Source organism: Sceloporus undulatus, chromosome 4, assembly GCF_019175285.1.
Source record: "Sceloporus undulatus isolate JIND9_A2432 ecotype Alabama chromosome 4, SceUnd_v1.1, whole genome shotgun sequence".
In the NCBI taxonomy this organism is placed as follows: Eukaryota; Metazoa; Chordata; class Lepidosauria; order Squamata; family Phrynosomatidae; genus Sceloporus; species Sceloporus undulatus.
This window is the reverse complement of record NC_056525.1, coordinates 134,950,325-134,975,869: the sequence shown is the minus strand read 5'-3', so window position 1 is coordinate 134,975,869 and position 25,545 is coordinate 134,950,325. Positions and strand designations below refer to the sequence as shown.

Here is a 25,545-nt window from a genome sequence, read left to right as displayed (position 1 = left end):
GGTCTAAAAAGCAAAAGTCTTTTTGAATAATAATATTTTTACTGCTAGAAGGTCTCTTGGCAGATGTTTTCCCTGCAAATGCTGAGAAATTCACAGAGATGTCAAAAAGGTCTAGTGTTTTCAATGACACATATTCCAATATCACCACCACCTCATTTCAGATCCAGGCCATGCACTTCTGATACTGAAGGGGAGTGGTGGTGGGGAGGGGGCTTTGTCATAAGTGAATCAAGGGAAAGATCAAGTCAGGTTTACATTGAAAGAGTGAGCGCCACATATACTGTTGTCTTGTATAGATTGTCACATTCTGTCCTGCGAGTCTGTAGTTCAAACGTCACCTTTGTAAATCAAGGGGGGAAACAGTTCTATTCTCTTGAATTAGAATTAAGGATCAAGACTTTGTGAGTCAATGAATTAGAATTAAGGATCAAAACTTTGAGTCAATGAGTCCTCAAAGTACAGCTCCAAAGGATAGGGGTGGGGGATCCAGAAACAGAAAATCCAATGACATAACAGTCAGAGCAGGAACCCCCAAGACAAAAATTGAAAAGATAATGGGAATGTTGACATTCATCCGATAACCTAATTAAAGCATCTGTACATGCATGGAGATATATTTGCTGTCTTCTACAATAATTTCTAGGGCTACGTTGGGAAGGGCTTCAGTATGAGCTGGAAAAGGCCAAAAGGAGTGCATGAGATTTGAGTACATGATAAAATGGAACAAATTATAAAACAATCACATAATTTCAAATAGTTCACATGTATTATTTGTTTAATATTCCATGCTAATGTCTTACAATGACTTTCAGTTGTGTGACTGTAGTGACTGAAATAAATGAATGAAATTCATGTAGATCTGGGTCTTTTAGAAGGCTAGAAAAGACTACACATATTTTAACTGGAATCAGTTTGTGCTTATAGTCATATGAATATAAAACTTGTAGGAAATCCCTTCTGTTTGTTTGCTTGAAGTTGAAACATCTTTTGCAGTTCTCCATCTGCAACTCATGGTGTCACTGTTGACTAACATAGTTCTCATGGAGGATCTCACAATTCATTGAATGCCGTTTTCTGCAGTGTGATTCTCAGTCTGCAGATCTTGGAAACAAGAGAGCACAGAGATGTGCAAGCACTTTTCTTTGACAAAGAAAAAAACTTATTGCACAATATACAAATTCTGTAATTCTCTTAACCTTCCATTTGACTTTTGTGCCACTATGGGAATTTAAGTGCCTCAGCTTGCCAAAGCAAAAAAGAAAAGAAGACAAGCAAGTCTCTCAACAAGAAAGGATGGAAAGTAACCATAAAAAGACTGAGTCAATGAAAAGGCAAGTACCTTTCCTTTTGCTGTTTTTGTTCTGCCCGATTGCCTCAAAGCAGATTCATTACTCCATTCAAGAGGAAATGGAAGTAGGTACCTTTGTAGGAAATCTTGCAAAGGATTTGGGACTGACTACTGAAAAAATAACAGATTATAGTCTGCATATCATATCTTTAGGTAAAAAGCAATATTTCACTATCAACACACAAAATGGGAATCTTTATGTAAATGATAGGATAGATAGAGAGGGGATATGTGGGAAAAATGCATTGTGCCTCATTAATTTTGAAGTGATGGTTGAAAACCCTCTGAATATTTTCCATATAACTGTAGAGATCCAAGATATTAATGATAATGCACCGCATTTCATAAATGGAGATATCAAGATGGAAATAATTGAATCAACTTTGCTTGGAGCTCACTTTGTTCTCGGATATGCTACAGATCCAGATACTGGAATGAATTCTCTCCAGAATTACCATCTCATGCCTAATCCATATTTCATACTGGAAGTTAGAGAGGGAGAAGATGGATATAAATATGCAGAATTAGTATTGAGTAAACAGCTGGATAGAGAAAGTGAATATGGTTTCAATTTAATCCTTATGGCTCTGGATGGAGGGAAGCCTCCCCAAACTGGGACTGCCAAAATATGGGTTACCCTCATTGATGCCAATGACAACTCACCCATCTTCACTGAGAAAGTGTACAAAGTTAATTTGAAAGAAAATGTCCCCAAAGGATCTTTAGTGATACAGGTGAAGGCCACAGATAAAGATGAAGGTTCAAATGGACAGATCAGCTATAATTTTCGCAATATCCCTGAAATGGCTGACCAGAAATTCAGTATCCATCCAGTTAATGGGGAAATTGTAGTTACAGAACATTTGGATTTTGAGGAAACAGAGATGTACATTATAACAATAGAAGCAAGAGATGGAGGCGGTTTAGTGTCGCATTGTAGTGTAGAAATAAAACTATTGGATGAGAATGACAATGCTCCAGAAGTGATTATAGTATCGATAACCAGCCCAATATCTGAGGATTCTGCAGTTGAAACTCTGGTAGCTCTTCTCAATGTAAATGATAAAGATTCTGGAGAAAATGGAATTGTTACTTGTCTTTTACAGGGCAATTTTCCTCTAAAAATAATATCAATGCCTAATAACTACTATAGGCTTCTTACAGATGGTCCCTTGGACAGGGAAAGCACTCCAGAGTACAATATAACCATCATAGCAACAGACAAAGGCACACCTCCTCTTTCAACAGAGAAGACCATCTCCCTGAAGATTTCAGACATCAATGACAACTCCCCTACCTTTGAGAAATCTTCTTACACTGCTTTTGTACCAGAGAACAATCCTTCAGGCACCTCCATTTTCCGTATTCAAGCCTCAGATCCAGATCTGGAAGGTAATGCCCGAATCACTTACTCCCTCCTCCAAAGCAACATTCAGGAGCTGCCTCTCTCCTCTTACTTCTCCATTAACTCTGAAACTGGCATCATCTATGCTCAGCGTTCCTTCGACTACGAACAGTGCCAGGAGTTTCAGGTGGAGGTGAGGGCCCAAGATGGAGGCTCCCCACCCCTCAGCAGCACTGCCACTGTGAAGGTCTTCATCCTGGACCAGAATGACAAGAGCCCTCAAATCCTTTACCCTTCTCAGGGAGCGGAGGGCTCAGCCTTGTTTGAGATGGTGCCTCGCTCAGTGGAGGAGGGCTATCTGGTGACCAAGGTGGTGGCGGTGGATGCTGACTCTGGGCACAACGCTTGGCTCTCTTACCATCTGGTCCAGGCCACGGAGCCAGGACTCTTCACAATTGGGGTCCACAATGGTGAGATCAGGACATCCCGAACATTTTTGGAAAGAGATGCTCTCAAGCAGAAGCTGGTAATTTTAGTGAAGGATAATGGCCAGCCACCACTATCCAGTACTGTGAGTCTTAACCTGGTCTTTGCTGAAAACTTCCAAGAGGCTCTTCCAGAAATTAACAGCCAACCCAGAGACCCAGCATATCAGTCAGATATCCAGTTCTATTTGGTCCTTGCCCTGGCTTTGATTTCTTTCCTCTTTCTTCTGACGGTCATTCTGGCTATTCTAACAAAGTTTCAAAGATCAGGAAGTCCCAAATTCTTGCAATGTTTTGGTCCTGTTCCCCATTCAAACAATGCTGTCCTATTCCCTCCAAACTATGAAGAAGGGACTTTGCCTTACTCCTATCAGCTTTGTTTATCATCTGAGTCCAGGATACAGGAATTTACCTTTCCAGCATCCAATGTTCAAACTGCAGGGAATATTGCCTGTAATCGTAATTCTGATGTGCTTTTGACAGCTGATCAAGGAAACATTCTAAATACAGAAATGGATAAAGCTGGTGGGGTGAGTTTTTGCTAACTGTTCTATAGTCCATATGTGCTTCTATTGAGACTGAATATTTGTAACATTTTTTTTCCATTTGTTAGTAATTCAGTAATCATAATATAAATAAGTTATTAAAGCAGTTTCTAGGTATAGGCTAAATTCTTTACTGGGATACAAAGCAGTATCATTAGAGACCGGAAGCAGAGGCTGGTAATTTTAGTGAAGGATAATGGGCAGCCGTCTCTCTCAGCAAGTATTAGTATAAATTTGGTGTTTGCTGAGAACTTTCAGGAAGCACTTCCAGAAATGAAAGATCAATCTATCATCTCAGATTCTCAGTCTGATGTACAGTTTAGTTTGGTTCTGGCTTTGGCTATGATCTCATTTTTATTCCTCTTCACAGTGACTTTAGTTATTTTTGTGATGCTTCGATGATCAGGAAAATTTATGCAAATTTTTGGCCCTGATCCCCATTCAAATACTGGTGCTATATTTCCACCTAATTTTGAAGATGGGACCTTGCCTTATTCATACCAGTTTTGTATGTCTTCACAATCCAGGAGAAATGAATTTATCTTCATGATGCCTAATGTTCAGGTTACAGATAATGTTCTGAGCTTTGTACCTTTCTCAGACAATGGAGGAAGCCATTTAAATTCAGAGATGGAGAATGGTGAAAAGGTAAGATTCATGGATAATAACTATTAAGTAATTACTCCATAATCACTCTTAAAAGCCTCCATGGTACTGTTCACTGAAAATATAACTTTTCAGTAGCATTATTTAGATAGCATTATGTACTATATGGACAATTAATATGCAATTTCTTTTTTGGTTAGGGAGAAAATGTGGCTATTTTTGTCTGGTATCATCAGGGGTTAATTGATTCATCATGTTTGTGAATTTTGTTTTCCAGTTGATGCCATTCCCTAAGACAGATATATCTTGTTTTTGTTAAGGTGTGTGTGTTTTTGTGTGTTATGATTAGGAAAAATAAAGTTGATACCACATATATATTAACATTTTTGTACAAAAGACCTAAGGTTTTTTTTAAAAATTACTTTATCTTATTTAATAGACAGTCCTTCTTTTCTTGAACTATGTATTTCCAAATGATTCTAGTGCCTCGGACAAACACTTTCTCCCAGAGCATGAACAGAAATATAATTTGTTGTATAGAACCTAAGACACTGAAGTACAAACTGGGAATTGCTTCCCTGCTTTGAATTTTGCCTCTGTCATGAATTCCGCATGTAACATTACACAAGGCATAGATTGTAACATATTTGCATGTAATATATAGATATGTTACTTCAAAATATTGTATTAGAAAGAACAGATTCTCAGATGGTAGGTAATATTAGGCTAATCTGATATCCTCTGATTTTATGACTGATTTTCTGGATAGGTGAGAGGCAATAGTTGTAGTTTGTTTGGACTTCTTGTCAGTACATATTTGTAAGACAATAAAGATAAATAAGAATTAGATTTTAATTTGAAGGGAAATGTATGGTGAGAAAACCCAGAGCTCAGACTTGTCATCTATTTTATTAATACTTCTTTAGTGACCACCTCATCAATTGCTGGAAGTTCAAATATAATAACAAATATATTGATAGGTTAGATCTGATTAAATAGACTTATATACTTAGACAGTCAGAAAATATTTAGCAAAACTTTATTTCTTTTTACCATAAAGTTCTTTGGGTATTTCTAGTCATGAGATAAGAGGACAGATCTTTCTATGGATTAGGAAAACATGTTGTTGCTGTTTCCCTTCAAGTCTTTTCCAACCTATGGACACTCTAAGGCGAACTGATCACAGGGTTTTCTTGACAAGATTTGTTCAGAATGGGTTGCCATTGCCTTCCTCTGAGGTTATGACTTCTCTAAGGTCTACCAGTGGGATTCCATGGCCAAATGGGGATTCAAACCATTGTCTCCTAGTGTCCTAGTCCAACTTGCAAACCTTTGCACCTCTCCTCCTATCACTGAACAATGGATTTCTCATCAGTACTGCCAGGATCAGTGGTATTAACACCCATACATGAATTCTGTAGACAGGTATGAATGGTGGAGTGACCACATATAGAGGCTGCACCCTAGTATTTAAGAAGGTGAAAACCTAAGTGGGCTGTGAAGAGCTTTAAAGAGATTTTCTGTCAGGGGTGAAAGGCCCATCAGAAAAGGTAAATGCATAGGAATATAGGTACACGTAAAGTGATGCATATTCCAATCAAAATGTAAAGTCCATGTGAACAAAAATGATAATGACTAACCATGTTATGGTGTGCAGCTCAATGTGGAGTCATGCTGTTGTGCCAAGCATCCCCATTATTTCAGACATGTCCCCTCAAAAACATGCAGAAATTAGAGCTTGTACTGTTGTTTTATATTAGGCAAATATGATGTGTTGCAGAGGTGCCATCCACAGCGGGAAGGTTATTGTAAAGGAAGACTGGCTTACCACCACATATGCAGAGCACTATCCTCTTTCGCAAAGATTTTGCTTTAGTGCAGCCTCTCTCTGCAGTCCACTTGTGCCCCTTCACAATCATTTCCTGAGGAACCTCCTCATAACTATCTAGTTTTGGTGGCTCGGCTGCAGCTATTCTCAGACTTTCCGCTTGCACCCAAACAGGCAAGATGTTCTCAGATTCCTTTCTCCTCTATGCTACACTCATTGCATTCTCAACCTGCTAAAGCTGACACCAGCCAGTTATTGCCCAGTTTTCTAAGTGGAATGAAATAATAGCATATGCATACAATCCCTTAAGTCGTCCCTTACATTTCCCGCTTATGAGACAGTCAAAACAACCAAGTATAGAAATAAGCATAGAAATTAAATTAACAATAATATCATTAAAACAACATAGTAAATATCAGCCTCTGTGATAATCAGAATCCTGATTCATACACCAGAAATTGTAGCAATTGCAATTGTTCCATAAATTGATTAAGATGGGCTACAATAAAAGAAAATATTGGGAGCAAGTCCTAAGCATTGTACTCATTGTGACAAACTAAGGAAATTGTATGTACCATGGAAAGGAACTCTATGAATAGATAAAATATCTTCAGTATGCTTCGAGACGTTGTTGATGTTGTTAACCTTATATAAAGTTGGAAGTCATGACAGTTTACAATTTAAAATTAGTACAATACAGCTAAAAACATACAGAGATCAATATTAAAAGAATACAGTCAACAATATCAACACAAAAACATACAGATAAAAACAGATTTTAAAACAGTTTAAAACAGTTCAGTAGAAACAATACAGCAGCCTCTACACCCCTTCCTTTTAAATACATTAAGTTCTAAAAGCCTGTCAGAATAACAATAACAATAATAAAAGTCTTTTTCTGCCACCTGAGGAACAACAAGAATGAAGCAGTTCTAGTCCCCCTTGGAAGAGAGTTCAAGAGCCTAAGGACAGCCGCCAAGAAAGTCCTATATTCCCACCAGTTGTGCCTGTGAAGGTTGTGGGACTGAGAGAAGAGCCTCTCCTAATGATCTCAGGATCTAGGCAGACCCATAAGAGGAGATACTGCACAGTTTATCATGGGATATAGTCAAACTCAAATCAAATTGGATATATATATATATATATATATATATATATATATATGCTCTAGTCAGAGAAACTCAAAATAAAACTACATACATAACAAATGCAAAGATTCTGCTCTATGGTGCTCAAGATTTGGTTTGCATAAAAATTATTTCCAGATTATAGTCACATATTGCTGGTTCGTGAAATATTATGTCACAATAAATATTTTAGTGGTTAAGGTGCCACAATACTCCTTGCCTACAATCCTATGTAGAGTTGTTTTATTAACAGGACTTGACATGGATGGAAATCTCTTTAAAGCAGAGTAATAATTTAGCAACAAGAATAGAAATAAGTAAAAGACAAAACAACCAATGAGTTGGGGAAATAGATGCACCACATCTATTTTGAATGTACTGTGTGGTCTCATGCAAGCTGTTATTTTACCATTTTAAATTGATGGAGAAAGACTCCCATGGAGTTCTCAGCCGTATCCTCATGGTGTCACTGTTAAGCCAGTGTAGAAGCCAGAGAGAAACAGAGAAGACGAAACAAAACCATGGATGCTTCCTAAAGAGTGATTGCTTCATCATTGCTCTGCAAACTGGGAAAACAGAGGATCAGAAAGGCAAAGCAAGCTTGCTGAAAAGGGGAAATGAAAACTGCCACAGTCTATTAAAAAATAAGTGGAAAGTGTGATTACTGCTTTTGGAGGGGTTTTGTGCATCCTGGTGAGAATTTGATATGACTTTTTTTAGAAGAATGAAGACTAAATTTCTCAAAGAGAATTGCTACATTATTGAGGGCATTTGATCTGATTCTAAGGAGGGCTAATTTTTTACAGAGCAGGATGAACAGAAAAAAGGAAGAGAATGGCTGGGCACTCACAAGGCAAGTACTACTTCTCTTATTACTGTCTTTCTGCTGCTGGGCTGCCCCAGAACAGATTCATTATTCAATTCTCGAGGAGATGGCAAAGGGTTCCATTGTGGGGAATCTTGCCAGAGATTTGGGACTGAATGCCAGAGAATTAGCAAGGCGTAATCTGCATGTTGTCTCTGTGAACAAAATGCAGTATTTTACTATTAATGCAGAGAATGGAAACCTGTGTGTGAATGACAGGATTGACAGGGAGGAAATATGTGGCACTGATCCTCTCTGTCTTCTTAATTTTGAAGTGGTGATGGAAGATCCTGTAAAGGTTTTTCATATCAATATTGTGATACAGGACATTAATGACAATGCACCACATTTCCTCAGTAGCATAATCTCATTGGAAATAATTGAATCAACTCTACCAGGCACCCGATTTCTCCTTGGGACAGCAGAAGACCCTGACATTGGGATGTATTCCATCCAGAATTATCAACTTAGCTCCAATCAGTACTTCACTTTGGAAGTTAAGGCGAGTCAGGATGGTAGTAAATTTGCAGATTTAGTGCTGCAGAAACCACTGGATCGAGAAAATGAAGAGACTCTTCACTTGATTCTTACAGCCATAGATGGAGGGGATCCAAGAAGAACTGGGACTGCACAGATATGGATTAATATCACTGATGCAAACGACAACCCACCTGTTTTCAGTCAAGACGTGTACACTGTTAGTCTGAAGGAAAATATCCCAGTTGGGTCTCTTATATTCCAGGTTATAGCATCTGATATAGATGTCGGTTCATATGGCCAAATTAGATACCATTTCAGCAACTTACCACTGAATGCAAACAAGAAATTCAGGCTGGATCCAACCAATGGCACAATCATACTTACAGGGCATTTGGATTTTGAGGAATCCAAAGAATATACCATGACAGTAGCTGCAAAAGATGGAGGTGGAACAGTGACACACTGCAAAGTTGTAATAAGAGTTATTGATGAGAATGACAATTATCCTGAAGTAAATCTGGTTTCCTTGTTCAGCCCAGTTTCTGAAGATTCTGGGGCTGATACCTTCATTGCTCTTATCAATGTAAATGACAAAGATACTGGTGATAATGGAAAAGTTACCTGTTATTTACAAGATGATTTACCTTTCAAGATTCTTCCCTCCTCTAATAATTACTACAAACTTCTGACTTACAGTCCCTTGGATAGAGAAAGGACTCCTGAATATAATATCATGATCACAGCTACTGATAAAGGAACCCCTCCCCTTTCAACACAGAAAGCAATCTCCCTACAGATCTCTGATATCAATGACAATGCTCCTGCTTTTGAGAAATCATTCTACAGCATTCATGTGCCAGAAAACAACCCTTCTGGTGCCTCCATCTTTAGTATTAAAGCCTCTGATCTAGATGCGGGGAAGAATGCAAAGATCACATACTCCATCCTCAGTAGCAATATTCAAGAGTTTCCCATCTCTTCCTATATCTCCATTAACTCTGAGACTGGCACTATCTATGCCCAGCGATCCTTTGACTATGAACAATTCAGAGAGTTCCAGCTCCAAGTAAAGGCCCAGGATGGTGGATCTCCTCATCTCAGCAGCAATGTCACACTCAGAGTGTTTATCTTGGACCGCAATGATAACACTCCTCGAATCTTGTTCCCTTCCCCAGAAGCCAAGGGCTCCACCTCATTTGAGATGGTGCCTCGCTCTGCTGAGGAAGATTATCTGGTCACAAAGGTGGTGGCTGTTGATGCTGATTCTGGACATAACGCTTGGCTCTCCTACCATTTGGTCCAGGCCACTGAGCCAGCCCTCTTCACCATTGGTTCTCATACTGGAGAGATCAGGACAGCCAGGGCCTTTGTGGAGAGAGATGCTGTGAAACAGAGGCTGGTGGTTGTGGTGAAGGACAATGGACAGCCTCCTCTCTCAGCCACCGTCACTCTGAACCTGGTGTTTGCAGAGAACTTCCAGGAGGCCCTTCCGGAAATGAAAAACCAGTCAAGAGAGTCGGAGGCTCAGTCTGATCTCCAGTTCTACTTGGTACTTGCCTTAGCTCTGATCTCATTCTTGTTCCTTTTGACAGTGATTCTGACCATTACGATGAAGATCCGGCAGTCAGGGAATCCGAAATTCCTACAGTGCTTTGGCCCTGTCCACCATTCAACAGCAGGTGCCATGTTTCCCCCTAATTTTGAAGATGGGACTTTGCCTTATTCCTACCAGCTTTGCCTATCTTCAGAGTCCCAAAGGAATGAGTTTACTTTTCTGGCTCCCAGTGTTCAAATTGCAGACAACCTTCTTTGTGGTGAAAAACCTGATGTACCTGTGACAAACAATGGAGAAAAGAATTTAAATTCTCACGGGGAGAATGTTGACAAGGTATGTTATCGTTCATTCAAGGATTCATTCCTATCACATATTTTATTGACCTCATGTCATAAGTTTTACATTGTGATTCTAATTACTGAGTGACAGCAGGAAAAAGAATGAGAGATATCCTAGAATATTTGCTGTTGTTTTCAAATCTGCAGTGGAAGGCATTCATATGTCACCAATGCGATGCGGTTTACTTCTTTGGGTATAATTAGATCTATGCTCTTCTGAACCTAGCTATCTATACAAAAATGTTGTGGTAAAATTTAGAATCTAGTTTTCCTCCATAATGCATTATTTCCCTCATCTTAGTTGTGAAAAATCTGGTGTACCTTCCACAGGAAATACTGGAAATTATTTCATTTAGAGATGATGAATGGTGGCAACATAAGCCAGTTATTCAATAAAGAATTACTTAGAATGCATAGTAATAACCTTGTGTTGTTGGTGATTTATGCTTTCAAGTTGTTTCCAGTTTATGGGAACCCTTAAGGTGAACTTATCATGGCATTTTCTTGGCAAGATTTGTTTAGCCTTCCTCTGAGGCTGAGAGAGCCTGACTTGTCCAAAATCACCCAGTGGATTTCCATAGCCAAGTGGGAATTTGAACCTTGGTTTCACAGTTTTCTAGTCCAATGCTCAAACCCCCACACCATGCTAGCTCCCCTGACCGTAACCTTGATTCATACCTCAATTTCAATATTAATAGTGTACATCTAATTTAGCTAGTAAATACCTTTTGGGGATTGAAGACCTTATTGAATAGCCTTTTATTTGTTCTTGATTGGAGTGCTTAATCTTAGCGACTTTAACTATGATTATCCATAGCCAGATCTGCTAGTCCACAAATTTTGTAATGCTTTCAGGAAAGCAGCTTAAATGACCGGATATTAAACAAAATATCTCCTTATACTGTAATTCTGTGAAGACAATGATGATACATTACAGTGTTAGTGTTTTTTTCTGGAACAGAAATGTTGAAATGTCAAAGATTAAGAACAGATTAAAAAATAAAAGTTCAGTGTGGAGCAGATTCCAGATCAGACAAACCAAAGGACAGAAATAGGAGGTGGGGTTCTAGAGAGATTGGATGTCAAAAACTCTATTAGGCAACATTATTATATACATTATTATATATGTAAATATATAAAAATCTTTGAAATAAATAAAGTATGGGAGGGGAACTCTATTAGGCAACAAAGGCTAAGGGACAGGCAGGAAGCACATTCCTGGATGTGTTTATGATTATAGGCTATTTCAGATGGACAAAAGCTGACTTGATTGAGAGTCTCCAATAGTTATCACCTTGTGGCAAGAAAAACTATGCATGTGCATTAGTGAAAGTCAATCCTGAACTATGTGTATCGAGAATATCATGAAAATATGGATGTGAAAGAAAAAAATAGAGATTTTGAAATAAAAAGCTTGGGGGGGAAACAGATCTGCTAGAAATGCCAGCATCGGGGTGGAGTGGGGGCATGGCAATGCCAGCATCATGCCGCACGCCCGGCTGCATGGCGGGGGTTGTTACAGCGCTCCTTTGGTGCAGCGTTTATACATGCTATGCCAAAGAAATGCTGAAAAGCCGGGTTTTGCTGTTCTTTTTAGAGCTGGCACAGCACCGGATGCTTTTTACTAAGTAAGGCCATTGGTCCATCCAGCTCAGCATTGTGCTGGTACTGGCAGCAGTTCTTTCCCCTCTTGAACAGATATATTTTCTGTCAAAGATCCTTTTGCTTGAAGTGTCTGAACCTGTGATTATGCACACTGAAAGGATGTCTTCTTCCATTGAGTTACGATTCCATTCATAATACATATTTGACTTCAATGAATAGAGCATAAGAGACATTCATAAGTCAAGGAGGATAAGCTGAATATCCTATCAAATACTGAGATTTGAAATTTAGATTTGCACAGAATGAATATAATGACTTACCAAAGCCTTCCATGATGATGATGTGGGACCCAAGCACTGGTCAAATGCTAGTAGAAATGAGAATATTTATTTTGTATAACATCTCAAATTGCAGAATCTTGAAGAGTATATAAAACTGACAATATAATTTTATAGACAATTCATATTCTAAGACTTTTGCCATCACTAGGTTCTTCTACATGTAGAAGAATTCCACAGGGAGAATTGAATAAAGACTTTTTTTCTGGGGAAAGGGGTCAATACCAAATATAATTTTCATCAATTAATTTCCTTCTGAAAATGATACTGATGATGATGATGACGACAACAACAGCAATGATTTTACTTTTGAGCAATGCATTGATACAAAGCAGCAAAATGGAAGGCTAATTATAACTTTCAACAAGGAATTATCTAAGAAACAAACAAAAAACGTATACTGTTGTATGCTGGTTGCATTATCTATGCTATATATTCCATCCACACTTACTCTAGTAATCATCTTAATAAAATATATTTTTCCAGTGTGCCCAAGAAGAAATAAGCATTGTATCGTGAATCGTGGATCTGAATCTGATTGCTAGTCCTTACCAGAGTAGGCACACTGAATTGTTGACATTTACCTATGTGTTGATTCACCTATCAAGAACTGACTTTGTGGGTTTTGTCTACTTGGGAGTAACCAGAGGGCTCAAGACCATGGTGTTCCAATTCAAGTATTGGCAACTGAAGTAGGTCTTGATGCCATTCTTTTGTCTTGGGACTGTCAAAAAACAAAAACAAAACTCAGGAACAATGAAAAGACCAGCTTGTGGTTTTGAATTATGTGTATTGCTTATTGTTATCCCAAAGGGCCTACAGCCTATTTAAAAGGTGAATTCTTGCTCCTTAAGGATTCCATTTTAAGAGATCTGGAGGAACTGAATACCATATAAACAGAGCTGAGAGCCAGGCCCAGATTCCTCCAACAAATGGTAGACAAAGCCCATTTGTGAATAAAAGGTTTTTCTTTCCTGCTTCGTTCTCTTAATATGGTTATTGGTATTAATCAGATTTTGTTAATTATGGGTCTGATAATCTAAAGAGGTTGCATCATTGGAGGTGACTCTGTCAAAATGCAAACACAAATTCCCCTTTTTTCCCTAAATCCAGAAAAACGTACATATTCTTACTACTCATCAGCAGCCCTTCACCATTTCCTTCATGTTCTTTCCTTAGAACTAAAGACATCACTTGCACTTCTCCATTTGAGACTCAGAGTGTCGCTGTTGACCAAGATAGTTCTGATGGAGGAGCTCAGAATTCACTATATGTTTCCTGATCCTGCAGTGTGGTTCCAACTGCAGATCAGAAAAACAGCAGGACACGGAGCAATGAAACAGAGGCAAACCAAATTATTTCATTGCTACTACAACAGATTTTTTAAATACTATATTAATTAGCATTTCCTCTTTTTGATGGGAAGGTCAGTGCTCAACCACAGACATCAGGAATAAGCAGGTTTCACAGCAAGTGGAATGGATAACAGGAACAAAGATAACAACAGACCTGTAAGAAGGCAAGTACTTCTCATCTTATTATTGTCTTTGTTTTGCAAAGCTGCCTCAGAAAACATTCAGTATTCAGTCCCTGAAGAACTGGAAAAGGGCTCCATGGTGGGAAACCTTGCCAAAGATCTGAGGCTGAATACTGGAGAAATAGCAAAGAGCAATCTGCATATACTTTCTCTAGAGGAAAAGCAATATTTCACTATCAATGCAGAATTTGGGAGTCTTTATGTAAATGATAGGATTGATAGAGAGGAAATATGTAGGGACAGTAAATCCTGTGCCATCAGTTTTGAAGTGATGGCTGAAAATCCTATAAATATTTATCATATAATTGTAGAGATCCAGGATATAAATGACAATGCACCACATTTTGTGCATAGTGATATCAAGCTAGAGATAAATGAATTAACTTTGCCAGGAACCCCTTTTATCTTGGAGCAAGCAGAGGATCCTGACATTGGGGTGAATACTCTCCAGGATTACCACATTAATAATAACAACTATTTTGCTTTGGAAGTCAGAGAAAGAGAAGATGGAAAGAAATATGCAGAATTAATACTAGAAAAAGAATTGGATCACGAAAGTGAAAGCAGTTTCCATTTGATACTTACAGCTCTGGATGGAGGGAAGCCTCCCAAAACAGGGACAGCCAAAATATGGATTACTGTCATTGATGCTAATGACAACCCACCTGTCTTCACTCAAAAGATGTACATGGTGAACCTGAGGGAGAACACACCAAGTGGGTCTTTAGTGGTACAGGTGAAAGCCACAGACAAAGATGCAGGTTCAAATAGCCATATCAACTATGCCTTTAGAAACATACCTGAACATGCTCATCAGACATTCAAGTTGGATACACTAAATGGGAAAATTACAACTAAAGAAGTGCTGGACTTTGAAGAAACAGATAAATATGTGATGACAGTAGAAGCAAGAGATGCAGGTGGATTAGCAGCTCAGTGCAATGTTGAAATAAAAATATTAGATGATAATGACAATGCCCCAGAAGTGATTCTTGCCTCCTTATCCAGTCCAATACCTGAAAATTCTGCACTAGGAACTTTGGTAGCCCTTTTTAATATTAAGGATAGAGATTCTGGAGAAAATGGACAAATTACTTACTACTTTAAAAATGCTTTGCCATTCAGAATTATGCCAATATCCAGTAACCTCTATAAGCTTCTTACAGATGGTCCCCTGGACAGGGAAAGGACTCCAGAGTATAATATCACTATCATAGCAACAGACAAAGGCACACCTCCTCTTTCAACAGAGAAGACCATCTCCCTGACGATTTCAGATATCAATGACAACTCTCCTACCTTTGAGAAATCCTCTTACACTGCCTTTGTACCAGAGAACAATCCTTCAGGAACCTCCATTTTCCGTGTTCATGCCTCAGATCCAGATCTGGATCGCAATGCCCAAATCACTTACTCCCTCCTCAGAAGCAACATTCAGGAGCTGCCTCTCTCATCTTACCTCTCCATTAACTCTGAAACTGGCATCATCTATGCTCAGCGCTCCTTTGACTACGAACAGTGCAGGGAGTTTCAGGTGGAGGTGAGGGCCCAAGATGGAGGCTCCCCACCCCTCAGCAGCACTGCCACTGTGAAGGTCTTTATCCTGGACCAGAATGACAAGAGCCCTCAAATCCTTTACCCTTCTCAGGGAGCGGAGGGCTCAGCCTTGTTTGAGATGGTGCCTCGCTCAGCAGAGGAGGGCTATCTGGTGACCAAGGTGGTGGCGGTGGATGCTGACTCTGGGCACAATGCTTGGCTCTCTTACCATCTGGTCCAGGCCACTGAGCCAGGACTCTTCACAATTGGGGTCCATAATGGTGAGATCAGGACATCCCGGACATTTTTGGAAAGAGATGCTGTCAAGCAGAGGCTGGTAATCTTAGTGAAGGATAATGGGCAGCCACCACTATCCAGTACTGTGAGTCTTAATCTGGTCTTTGCCGAAAACTTCCAAGAGGCTCTTCCAGAAATTAACAGCCAACTCAGAGACCCAGTGAATCAGTCGGACCTCCAGTTCTACTTGGTCCTTTCCTTGGCTTTGATTTCATTCTTATTCCTCCTGACTGTCATTCTGGCCATTCTTTCAAAGATTCGGAGATCAGGGAGTCCTAAATTTTTGCAGTGTTTTGGTCCTGTTCCCCATTCAAACAATGCTGTCCTATTCCCACCAAACTATGAAGAAGGGACATTGCCTTACTCTTATCAGCTCTGTTTATCCTCTGAGTCCAGGATACAGGAATTTACCTTTCCAGCATCCAATGTTCAAACTGCAGAGAATATTGCCTGTAATCGTAATTCTGATGTGCTTTTGACAGCTGATCAAGGAAACATTCTAAATACAGAAATGGATAAAGCTGGTGGGGTGAGTTTTGCTACCTGTTCTATAGTCCATATGTGCTTCTATTGAGACGGAATATTTGTAACATATTTTGCCATTTGTTAGTAATTCTGTAATTATACTATAAATAAGTTTTTAAAGCAATATCTAGGTATAGGCTAAATTCTTTACAGGGGCACCAAGCAGTATGATCAGAGACAGGAAGGGAGCTGTTGGTTTTAGGTCATGCTTAAAAATATTTATGGAAATATAGGCCCAGTGCATACCTCTTGGAAAGTCAAGGCTGGCGGCAGCCTGTTTTCCTGCGGAGGGACACTGCAGCAGCCAAACTGCCCGGCATCCCTCCGCCCCAAAAAGAACTTGGAAAAACCAGGTTCTTTGTGGGTCACCGGGTGGTCATGAGTGTGCCAATGGCGCACTCGTGATGTAAGCGATGCACAGCAACGTGTATCTACTGCACGTCGCTTACACCAATATGGAGGTACCCATGAAGATGGGACACCACCTTTAGGCTGCTATCGTGCTGTGCTAGGTTAGGGACCGTGCGGTTGGTGCGCAGTCCCTAACCCCAGTATTGGTGATGGCATCGTGCTTTGGGACCATCTGTCCCAGGCCTTAGTTCCCTATATCTATATATTCGTAATCCAAATCATGTGAGACTTTCTTAAGGCTTTTGAATCATGCAACTGGTTCAGCAAGAAAGTGTGCTATGCCTTCTGTACAATAAGAAAGTGTGCTTTTACCATCAAAGTTGGACTTGTAATTATGAAAAGTTGAGAGTTTTGTGCTCCTCTTTGTGCCATGAAATCTCAGGGACTATCAATCTTGTATTCCTTTCAATATTGTGTGGTAGGAATAGCTTATGGTGGGGAAAAGCCCTCGTAATTATCACCATCATTGATTTGGGGAGTAGTGGGATCAATAATGTACCACTGGTAATATTTATAGTCCCATATTGTATATGAATAAACTCTTCCTTCAAAAGTATCCTACAGATCTTTCTGATAATTTATTTTGTAAAATATTTCTCCTTTTAGAAAACATGTTCAAATATCAAAGAATATCAATTATTCACAGATAAATGATTAAATGTGATTTCTAAGATCTACAGGTAAGTTTTAATGACATGTGCGTAGACTTACTTATCTTGTGTACACTATTTTAACTATGGCAAAAACTGAATGATGTTTTGATACCTTATTACGCAAACTGGAGCATTCCGGCTAGTGGGAAAGGATGATTAAGCTACCTAGTTATTTTATTCGTCAAGAAAGAACTATTAAATCTGAAATCATTCATGATTTTACAGTGAACATGGCAAAAAGGTAAGTGTTTAGGGTGGAAACTAATCAGCTTGCAAAATGTTTGCATATACACTGATATATTAGATTTCGAGGGTTTTTTATAATATAAAAAATAGAGTATTGTAAAATCCTTATTATGAGCTATGAAAAATCTACAACATAATTATCAAATTATGTTGCCATTTTTTCAGCTGGATGTGGCTGAACAAGCATATTAAAAGGTGATGATGGTAGTGTTTGGGGAATGGCAGGGAAAGCCTCACTGTGGACAATGGTATCATTTCAGAAATGTCAAAAAATAATATCAGTTTATATATTCATCACTAATGTATTCATACTGTGTTATCATAGAACATCTGAAACACTAATTTTCCCAATACAAAAATGTAGAGGATACATTCCCAAGTCTTCTAACTCTTAAAATCTAAGTGTGTGTGTGTGTGTGTATGTGTGTGTGTGTGTGTGTGTACAATATAATAGTCAAGTAGAGCTGTCATAAATGAAGAAAAAGATATGATGGGGTAGGTGGAATACAGAAGAAGCACCTAAGCTGATAGTGTATCTTCTGGCAACAATGATAGCCGCTCCTCCACTTAAGTAAGGACACCTTGGCACTGGACACTGTCATAAGAAACTAGAGCGCTTATCTGTATCTGTGTGCCTGCATGGCAAGCAAGAGATACAGTCATGAGATATTTTAAAGCCATAGATCTAGTAATAACTGCTTTGAAATGGATGCACTTCCTCAGCATTTAAATGTGCAGTTCCTCAGCATTTAGGCGGAAACTACATTATTTACACAGAAAAAGATATAGGTGTAAAAGCTATATTCTTTAATTCCAATAATCCTCCCAGGAAGGCTTTCAGAATGTATGCTTGTCTTCTAGTTTGATTTTGTCACTGAAGTTGACTTTTGGCTTATTCTACTCAAAAGTGTACACACACAGCATTATAAAAGTATATTCATCCCCAGACAACAAAATATTTAAACTTCCTATATCTCAGAACATCTGTATTCAGTTATAAAAACAGCAAAAATCCTTTTCCATATTGATACTGAGCTTGCCGTTCTAAGCCTCACAGTGTCGCTGTTGGCCAAGATAGATCTCAAAGAGGAATTGCCAGTCTTTGGATTGCTGGTATTCACTGCAGATCAGAGAAGAGAAAACTGCTGCAATGTCGGGAAGAAGAAACCAGTGATACTATTAGTACTTCCTTGTTAAGTATTTGTGAATTGTGCTGGGAATTTGAAATTCTTCAGCTTATTTGAGACTAAATGAAGATAAAGCATTTTTTCTCATTATTGAGTGGAATGGAAGACAGACACAAAGAGAACAGCAGACCACTACAAAGGCAAGTACTTCTCTTATTCTTCTCTTTGTTCTGCAAAGCTGCATCACAGAACATTCAGTATTCAGTTCCTGAAGAAATGGAAAAGGGCTCCGTTGTGGGAAATCTTGCTAAAGATCTGAGGCTGAATACTGGAGAAATAGCAAAGAGCAGTCTGCACATCCTTTCTCTAGGCAGAAAGCAGTATTTCTCTATAAGTTCAGAAAATGGGGATCTTTTTGTAAATGAAAAGATTGATAGAGAGGAAATATGTGGGGAAAGTATAACCTGCCCCATCAATTTTGAAGTGATGGCTAAAAACCCCATGAATATTTTTCACGTAACTGTAGAGATCCAGGATATAAATGACAATGCACCACATTTTGTGCATAGTGATATCAAGCTAGAGATAAATGAATTAACTTTGCCAGGAACTTCTTTTATCTTAGAGCAAGCAGAGGATCCTGACATTGGGGTGAATACTCTCCAGGATTATCACATTAATAATAACCACTATTTTGCTTTGGAAGTCAGAGAAAGACAAGATGGGAACAAATATGCAGAATTAGTACTAAACAAACAGTTGGATCATGAAAGTGAAAGCGATTTCCATTTAATACTTACAGCTCTGGATGGAGGGAACCCTCCCAAAACAGGGACAGCCAAAATATGGATTACTGTCATTGATGCCAATGACAATCCACCTGTTTTCACTCAAAAGATGTATATGGTGACCCTGAGGGAGAACACACCAATTGGGTCTTTAGTGGTACAGGTGAAAGCCACAGACAAAGATGCAGGTTCCAATAGCCATATCACCTATGCATTTAGAAACATCCCTGAACGTGCTCGCCAGAAATTCAATTTGGATCCACAAAATGGGAAAATTACAGTTAAGGAGGCTCTGGACTTTGAAGAAACAGAAAAATATATGATGACAGTAGAAGCAAGAGATGGAGGTGGATTAGCAGCTCAGTGCAATGTTGAAATAAAACTGGCAGATGAGAATGACAATGCACCAGAAGTGATTCTTGCCTCTTTATCCAGTCCAATACCTGAAGATTCTGCAGCAGGAACTCTGGTAGCTCTTATCAACATTAATGATAGAGATTCTGGAGATAATGGGGAAATTACTTGCTACTTAAAGTACAGTTTCCCATTCAAAGTACTGTCAACCTCAAATAACCTGTATAAACTTCTTACAGATGGCCCCATGGATAGGGAAAACACCCCAGAATACAATATCAGCATCATAGCAACAGACAAAGGCACGCCTCCTCTTTCAACAGAGAAGACTATCTCCCTGAAGATTTCAGATATCAATGATAACTCTCCTACCTTTGAGAAATTATCTTACACTGCCTTTGTGCCAGAGAACAATCTTTCAGGAACCTCCATTTTCCGTATTCAAGCCTCAGATCCAGATCTGGAACGCAATGCCCAAATCACTTACTCCCTCCTCAGAAGCAACATTCAAGAGCTGCCTCTTTCATCTTACCTCTCCATTAACTCTGAAACTGGCATCATCTATGCTCAGCGCTCCTTCGACTATGAACAGTGCCGGGAGTTTCAGGTGGAGGTGAGAGCCCAAGATGGAGGCTCCCCACCGCTCAGCAGCACTGCCACTGTGAAGGTCTTCATCCTGGACCAGAATGACAAGAACCCTGAAATCCTTTACCCTTCTCAGGGAGCGGAGGGCTCAGCCTTGTTTGAGATGGTGCCTCGCTCAGCGGAGGAGGGCTATCTGGTGACCAAGGTGGTGGCGGTGGATGCTGACTCTGGGCACAATGCTTGGCTCTCTTACCATCTGGTCCAGGCCACTCAACCAGGGCTCTTCACAATTGGGGTCCATAATGGTGAGATCAGGACATCCCGGACATTTTTGGAAAGAGATGCTCTCAAGCAGAAGTTGGTAATTTTAGTGAAGGATAATGGCCAGCCACCACTATCCAGCACTGTGAGTCTTAATCTGATCTTTGCTGAAAACTTCCAAGAGGCTCTTCCAGAAATTAACAACCAATCCAGAGACCCAGAGTATCAATCGGACCTCCAGTTCTACTTGGTCCTTGCCTTGGCTTTGATTTCATTCTTATTCCTCCTGACTGTCATTCTGGCTATTCTTACTAAGCTTCGGAGATCAGGGAGTCCCAAATTTTTGCAGTGTTTTGGTCCTGTTCCCCATTCAAACAATGCTGTCCTATTCCCACCAAACTATGAAGAAGGGACTTTGCCTTACTCCTATCAGCTCTGTTTATCCTCTGAGTCCAGGATACAGGAATTTAGCTTTCCAGCACCCAGTGTTCAAACTGCAGGGAACATTTCCTGTAATCAGAAGTCTGAGGTGCTTTTGACAGCTGATCAAGGAAACATTCTAAATTCAGAGAAGGATAAAACTGATATGGTGAGTTTTATTTTATTAGAATTGTATTTATTCCCTTACTGCTGCTGCTGTTGTTGGTAGTATCATTATTATTATTATTATTGTTGTTGTTGTTGTTGTTGTTAATTTGGGGGGGTTACCCTTCTTCATATAAGCCCATTATTAAAATGTCATTCCAAATTGTAATACATGATGGGTTGATTCCAGAATTGGACACTCTCGCATGGCAGGCTTTCCATTCCCCAAAAGGCTACGTAACGTCATCCCTCCCCCTCCCCGCTCCATCCTCTCTCTCTTTGGACAAAGTACAAAGGCCTATTTGTCATGAAGCATCAACTTGTGTCAGCTCAGAGGCAAAAGGCAATGGGAGTGCCCTCACAGGTGGAGGGTATCATCCTGTCCCTTACCGTCAAAGCTACATTAGTTGAACTGTCTTCCCCCTTCCTCACCTCCCCATGGGTAACATGGGTAACAGAAATAGTAGCACTTCCTGGAGCTTGACAACTTCAGGGCGTAGGTTTTTGACATTTTGCAAAGAATTAAGCATAGTAATCCATCTCCCCCCCAAAAAAGAAGAAGAATTGTGCATGCATCACCCACACCCAAAAACATGCAGATCACCTACAAGCTTCCAACCAATAAGTCTATGAAAGGCAGATCCTAGATACAACCCAGTAAACAATAAGAAGCCCTTTACAAAAATAAATAAATAATAAAATCAGCTACAGCGCATACAAAAATTAAATCAACTGTAACACAAAAAAGCAAAAAATACATAAAACAGACTGTTTGTGTCATGCAGCTTACTAAATCAGTTCCAGATAACTGACAATTTAACCTGTTTTTTAAAAGATAAATCTGTTGCTTGCAGCACAGTTCTGTGCAGAGCATATTGTGGTATAAATTCTACAAAAGAGAGCATTTGAAAAAGAGCTTTTCTTTCCCACCATCTTAGACAAGATGGTGGTATATCTGGAGGATACCTCTGCAGATATTTAGATTCCGAAACGTTTAGGCCCTTCAGGTTAAGGATCTGTGGTTGGAATTCAGCTTGGAAGCAAAATGCACCTGAGGCACTTTGGCCAGACTGAAAACCCAGTTCTCAGATGTGAAAACAAACTCCATAGATGACCTTGAGGTTCTTATTATTCATCCTGAGTTTATTGTCTCTCATCTAGCCTATTTTCATCTTGGAACACCAGTTGAACACCTGTACCGGTTCATCTGTCTCAAACGACATGGAGAAGCAGAATTCAGTCTCATCAGCAAACTGCTGATAGTCACTTGAAACATATTGGGGAAGGGCATCAGCACTTTTAAAAAGAGCGGACTCTATGGTAGTACAAGCAGAGGCATGGGGGTGGTATCTGACTCTTGCTATTGGGCCTCCAGCCTCTAGGCTTCTCCACTGAATGAAGATGGACATGTCTTCTCAGAGATCCAGCTTGTCACTGATGCCCTCTTCCTCGATAATCAATTTCATTCACCATCTCCTGCTTCCAGTACTCCATTCAGACAGCATTCCTGTGGCCACTGAGCATATTCAGTATTTAATGGCCTGTTTTTGCTTATGTCTTTGTACCCTCACTTTTCCCTACACTTTGCTCCTTCAAGAAGGATACAGGCAAGATGGAATGTATACAGAGAATATAAGGAATATCTGGAAACTTCAAGACCTTTTGAGGAATGGCTGGAGAGGGATATGTTTTATCCTGGAGAAGAGAGGATTGAGAGTTGATATGACAGCCATCTTCAAATAAGTGAAGTGGTGTCATGTAAAATCCAAACCAAAAAGCACAAATGGCAAGAGAAGAGATTTTGACTAAACATTAAGAAGATTGCCTCAGAGAATGGTAAGCTCTTCTTCACTGATGTTTTTTAAAAACATTCAATGGCCATCTCTTCTGTGTGCTTTTGCTGTGGAATCTCTGCATCATTGGGGATTAGACTAGATGGACTTTCACTTGTAGAATTCCAATTCTATTACATTATTAATGTTTCACAAGTAGAGCTTATTTAATAATACTTTGAACTTATATTGTGCGTTTCAAATATTCAAAGTATTTTACAGATATTTCCAGAGCATTTATTACATTTTATCCCTTTTTACCCAAGTATCTTTGTATCTTAGATTGAGAGGTAAGCAGTCATGCTGAGAAATGTCTTCCTGGAGTGATAATGGGACTGGAATTGTCCTGGATCGTTGTGCATGCCTAAGGAATGATTATTATTACTGTATTATTAGGCATGAAATAAAAAAAGGCTTGAATTACATAGATCTAGGAGCATAAAGAGAAAAGCAAGACATGCACTTAAGTTCTCTACCCCTAATCCCTAAAGAGACAAGCACAGATGCCTGTTAACTTCCAACACCCTTCACATCCTCTTGCAATCGTTCAGGATGCCCCTGGCACGGACGCTCTCTCTTCCACTGCTTCCTACCACTCAGCAAATGCACCCTGGTAATGTGGCTTGCATTAATGCTGGTACATTGTGAATGTACTCAGAGCTGTGAATTCTGGTGACTATTTAAGTTCAGTTATGTGACCACAGCGTATAATTGTTGTGCATAAAATCAATATATCTGTAATCTTAGACTGTTAAAAATACATACACTGAATCAATAAACTAATTTACTGTCTAACTCAAAATCTCAGTATTAAGATTTGACACAAAAGAAGGAATAATGACTTAAAACCTGATATGGGTCTTCTAAATGCAACCATCCACCTCAAAGACAGCACTGTTTTTGGACAGAATTCTTTTATATGATCTATTACTGATAATCAGTAAATTGGCATGTATCAGAAAGTGACAGAGACAAAAAATAAATTCTGAAGAACAAGGAGAATGGGTAGTAAAGTTTTACCAGTTGCAAATGATGATAAATAAGAACATCCTTTAAAGAAAGAAAAAAAGAGTGTCTACTTAGCTCAAATTGTTGTTATTGTCATCAAGTTGGCTTCAAGTTAAAGGGACTCTATGAATGCCCAGATCATCAACAGCCCTATTCAGTTCTTGCACATGCAGGCCCATTGTTTCCTTCATTAAGTCAATTTACTTGTAATGCAGTCTTCCTCTTTTCCTACTGCCTTTCACTTTCCCAAGCATTATCATCTTTTCCAGTGGTTTGTGTCATGGCATGATGTGTCCAAAGTATGATAGCATCAATATAGTCATTGTGGCTTCTAGGGAGATTTCAGGGTTGACTTATTATAGAGGCCAATTATTTGTCTTATTGGCAATCTGTAGAACTTTCTGGTATCTGTAGAACTCTCTTCCAGCATCACATTTCAAATATTGATTTTCTTACTGTCAGCTTTCTTCACTGTCCACCTTTATATCTTTTTAAACAGGAAGCTTTTATCTAGTTCCTTCTTAGTTATCCTTCCAAATTATAGTTTTATAATCTGATTTTTTTTATTACACTCTCCATTTTTGACTGAATCAAGGTATTTTAGCTCTATTAATATCTTAGTTCAAATACTCTAGTTAACAACACACCACTTAATATGAAATAATCAAACTGAATCCTATGTAACCATTGACAGAAAGCTCATAATGCTGACTTCTGTGTGTGTGTGTGTGTGTGTGTGTGTGTGTGTGTGTGTGTAAGAGAGAGAGAGATGTTTTGTCCATGGATGGTGAAAGTAAATCAAGTACCAAAATATATGTAGGTATTGTCAACTGATAAGAAATAGCTTATAAGGGTTCTGCTATTTTATCTTCAGAAGTGTATAGGTAGTTCCGTATTTATTTATTTATTTATTTATTTATTTATTTGCTGTTTATGAAAAAAAGAAACATACTGTTGAATAGTAAGGGATGAATCCCCCAAATGTTTTCTTACTATTTAAAAACATCTTCAACTTTTTCCATGAGTGAAAAATCCTTAAATTATATTCTATAACATATCAGAATGAGAGACAAAAATAATGTTAAAGAGGAAGAATAACTTATTTAACACAATGAGCAAGAACACTGTATAAAGAAATTGTTTTGCATTAAGGCCAGGAACCAGGTAAAGCTTTTGAAATGGTAACTATCTTATTTGTTGCGACATGACATCACATTTCTCACCATGTTGGCTTTACATTTTGTTCTGCTTAACGTCTTCTTTCTAATATCAAGAGTATATTACTATGTTACTATGTATATTATTATATTACTATGCAGAGGCAGGTTAGCTCTG

The 25,545-nt window shown here is 39.0% G+C and overlaps 2 protein-coding genes across 10 annotated transcripts in view; both read left to right on the top strand.

Moving 5' to 3' along the window:
- The window catches only part of LOC121928513 (protocadherin gamma-C5-like), a 368,742-nt gene that overhangs the window by 67,023 nt on the left and 276,174 nt on the right, over positions 1 to 25,545 (top strand). Inside the window, exon 1 of one of the 9 annotated variants that reach the window (XM_042463332.1) lies at positions 7,841 to 10,517. The exons of 6 other annotated variants lie outside the window; for them this stretch is intronic. In XM_042463332.1, coding sequence (XP_042319266.1) covers positions 8,097 to 10,517 — 2,421 coding nt within the window. In that variant the 5' untranslated portion in view covers positions 7,841 to 8,096. Of the gene's footprint in view, positions 1 to 7,840; positions 10,518 to 13,782; positions 16,365 to 18,930; positions 21,375 to 25,545 lie in introns of those variants that run through there. 2 more of the 9 variants (XM_042463329.1, XM_042463334.1) reach the window with 2 other exon arrangements.
- On the top strand, positions 1,108 to 3,723 carry LOC121928518 (protocadherin gamma-B1-like). Its single transcript, XM_042463357.1, has one exon. It carries the CDS (start codon positions 1,294 to 1,296, stop codon positions 3,721 to 3,723), a length of 2,430 nt encoding a protein of 809 aa, XP_042319291.1. The 5' UTR covers positions 1,108 to 1,293.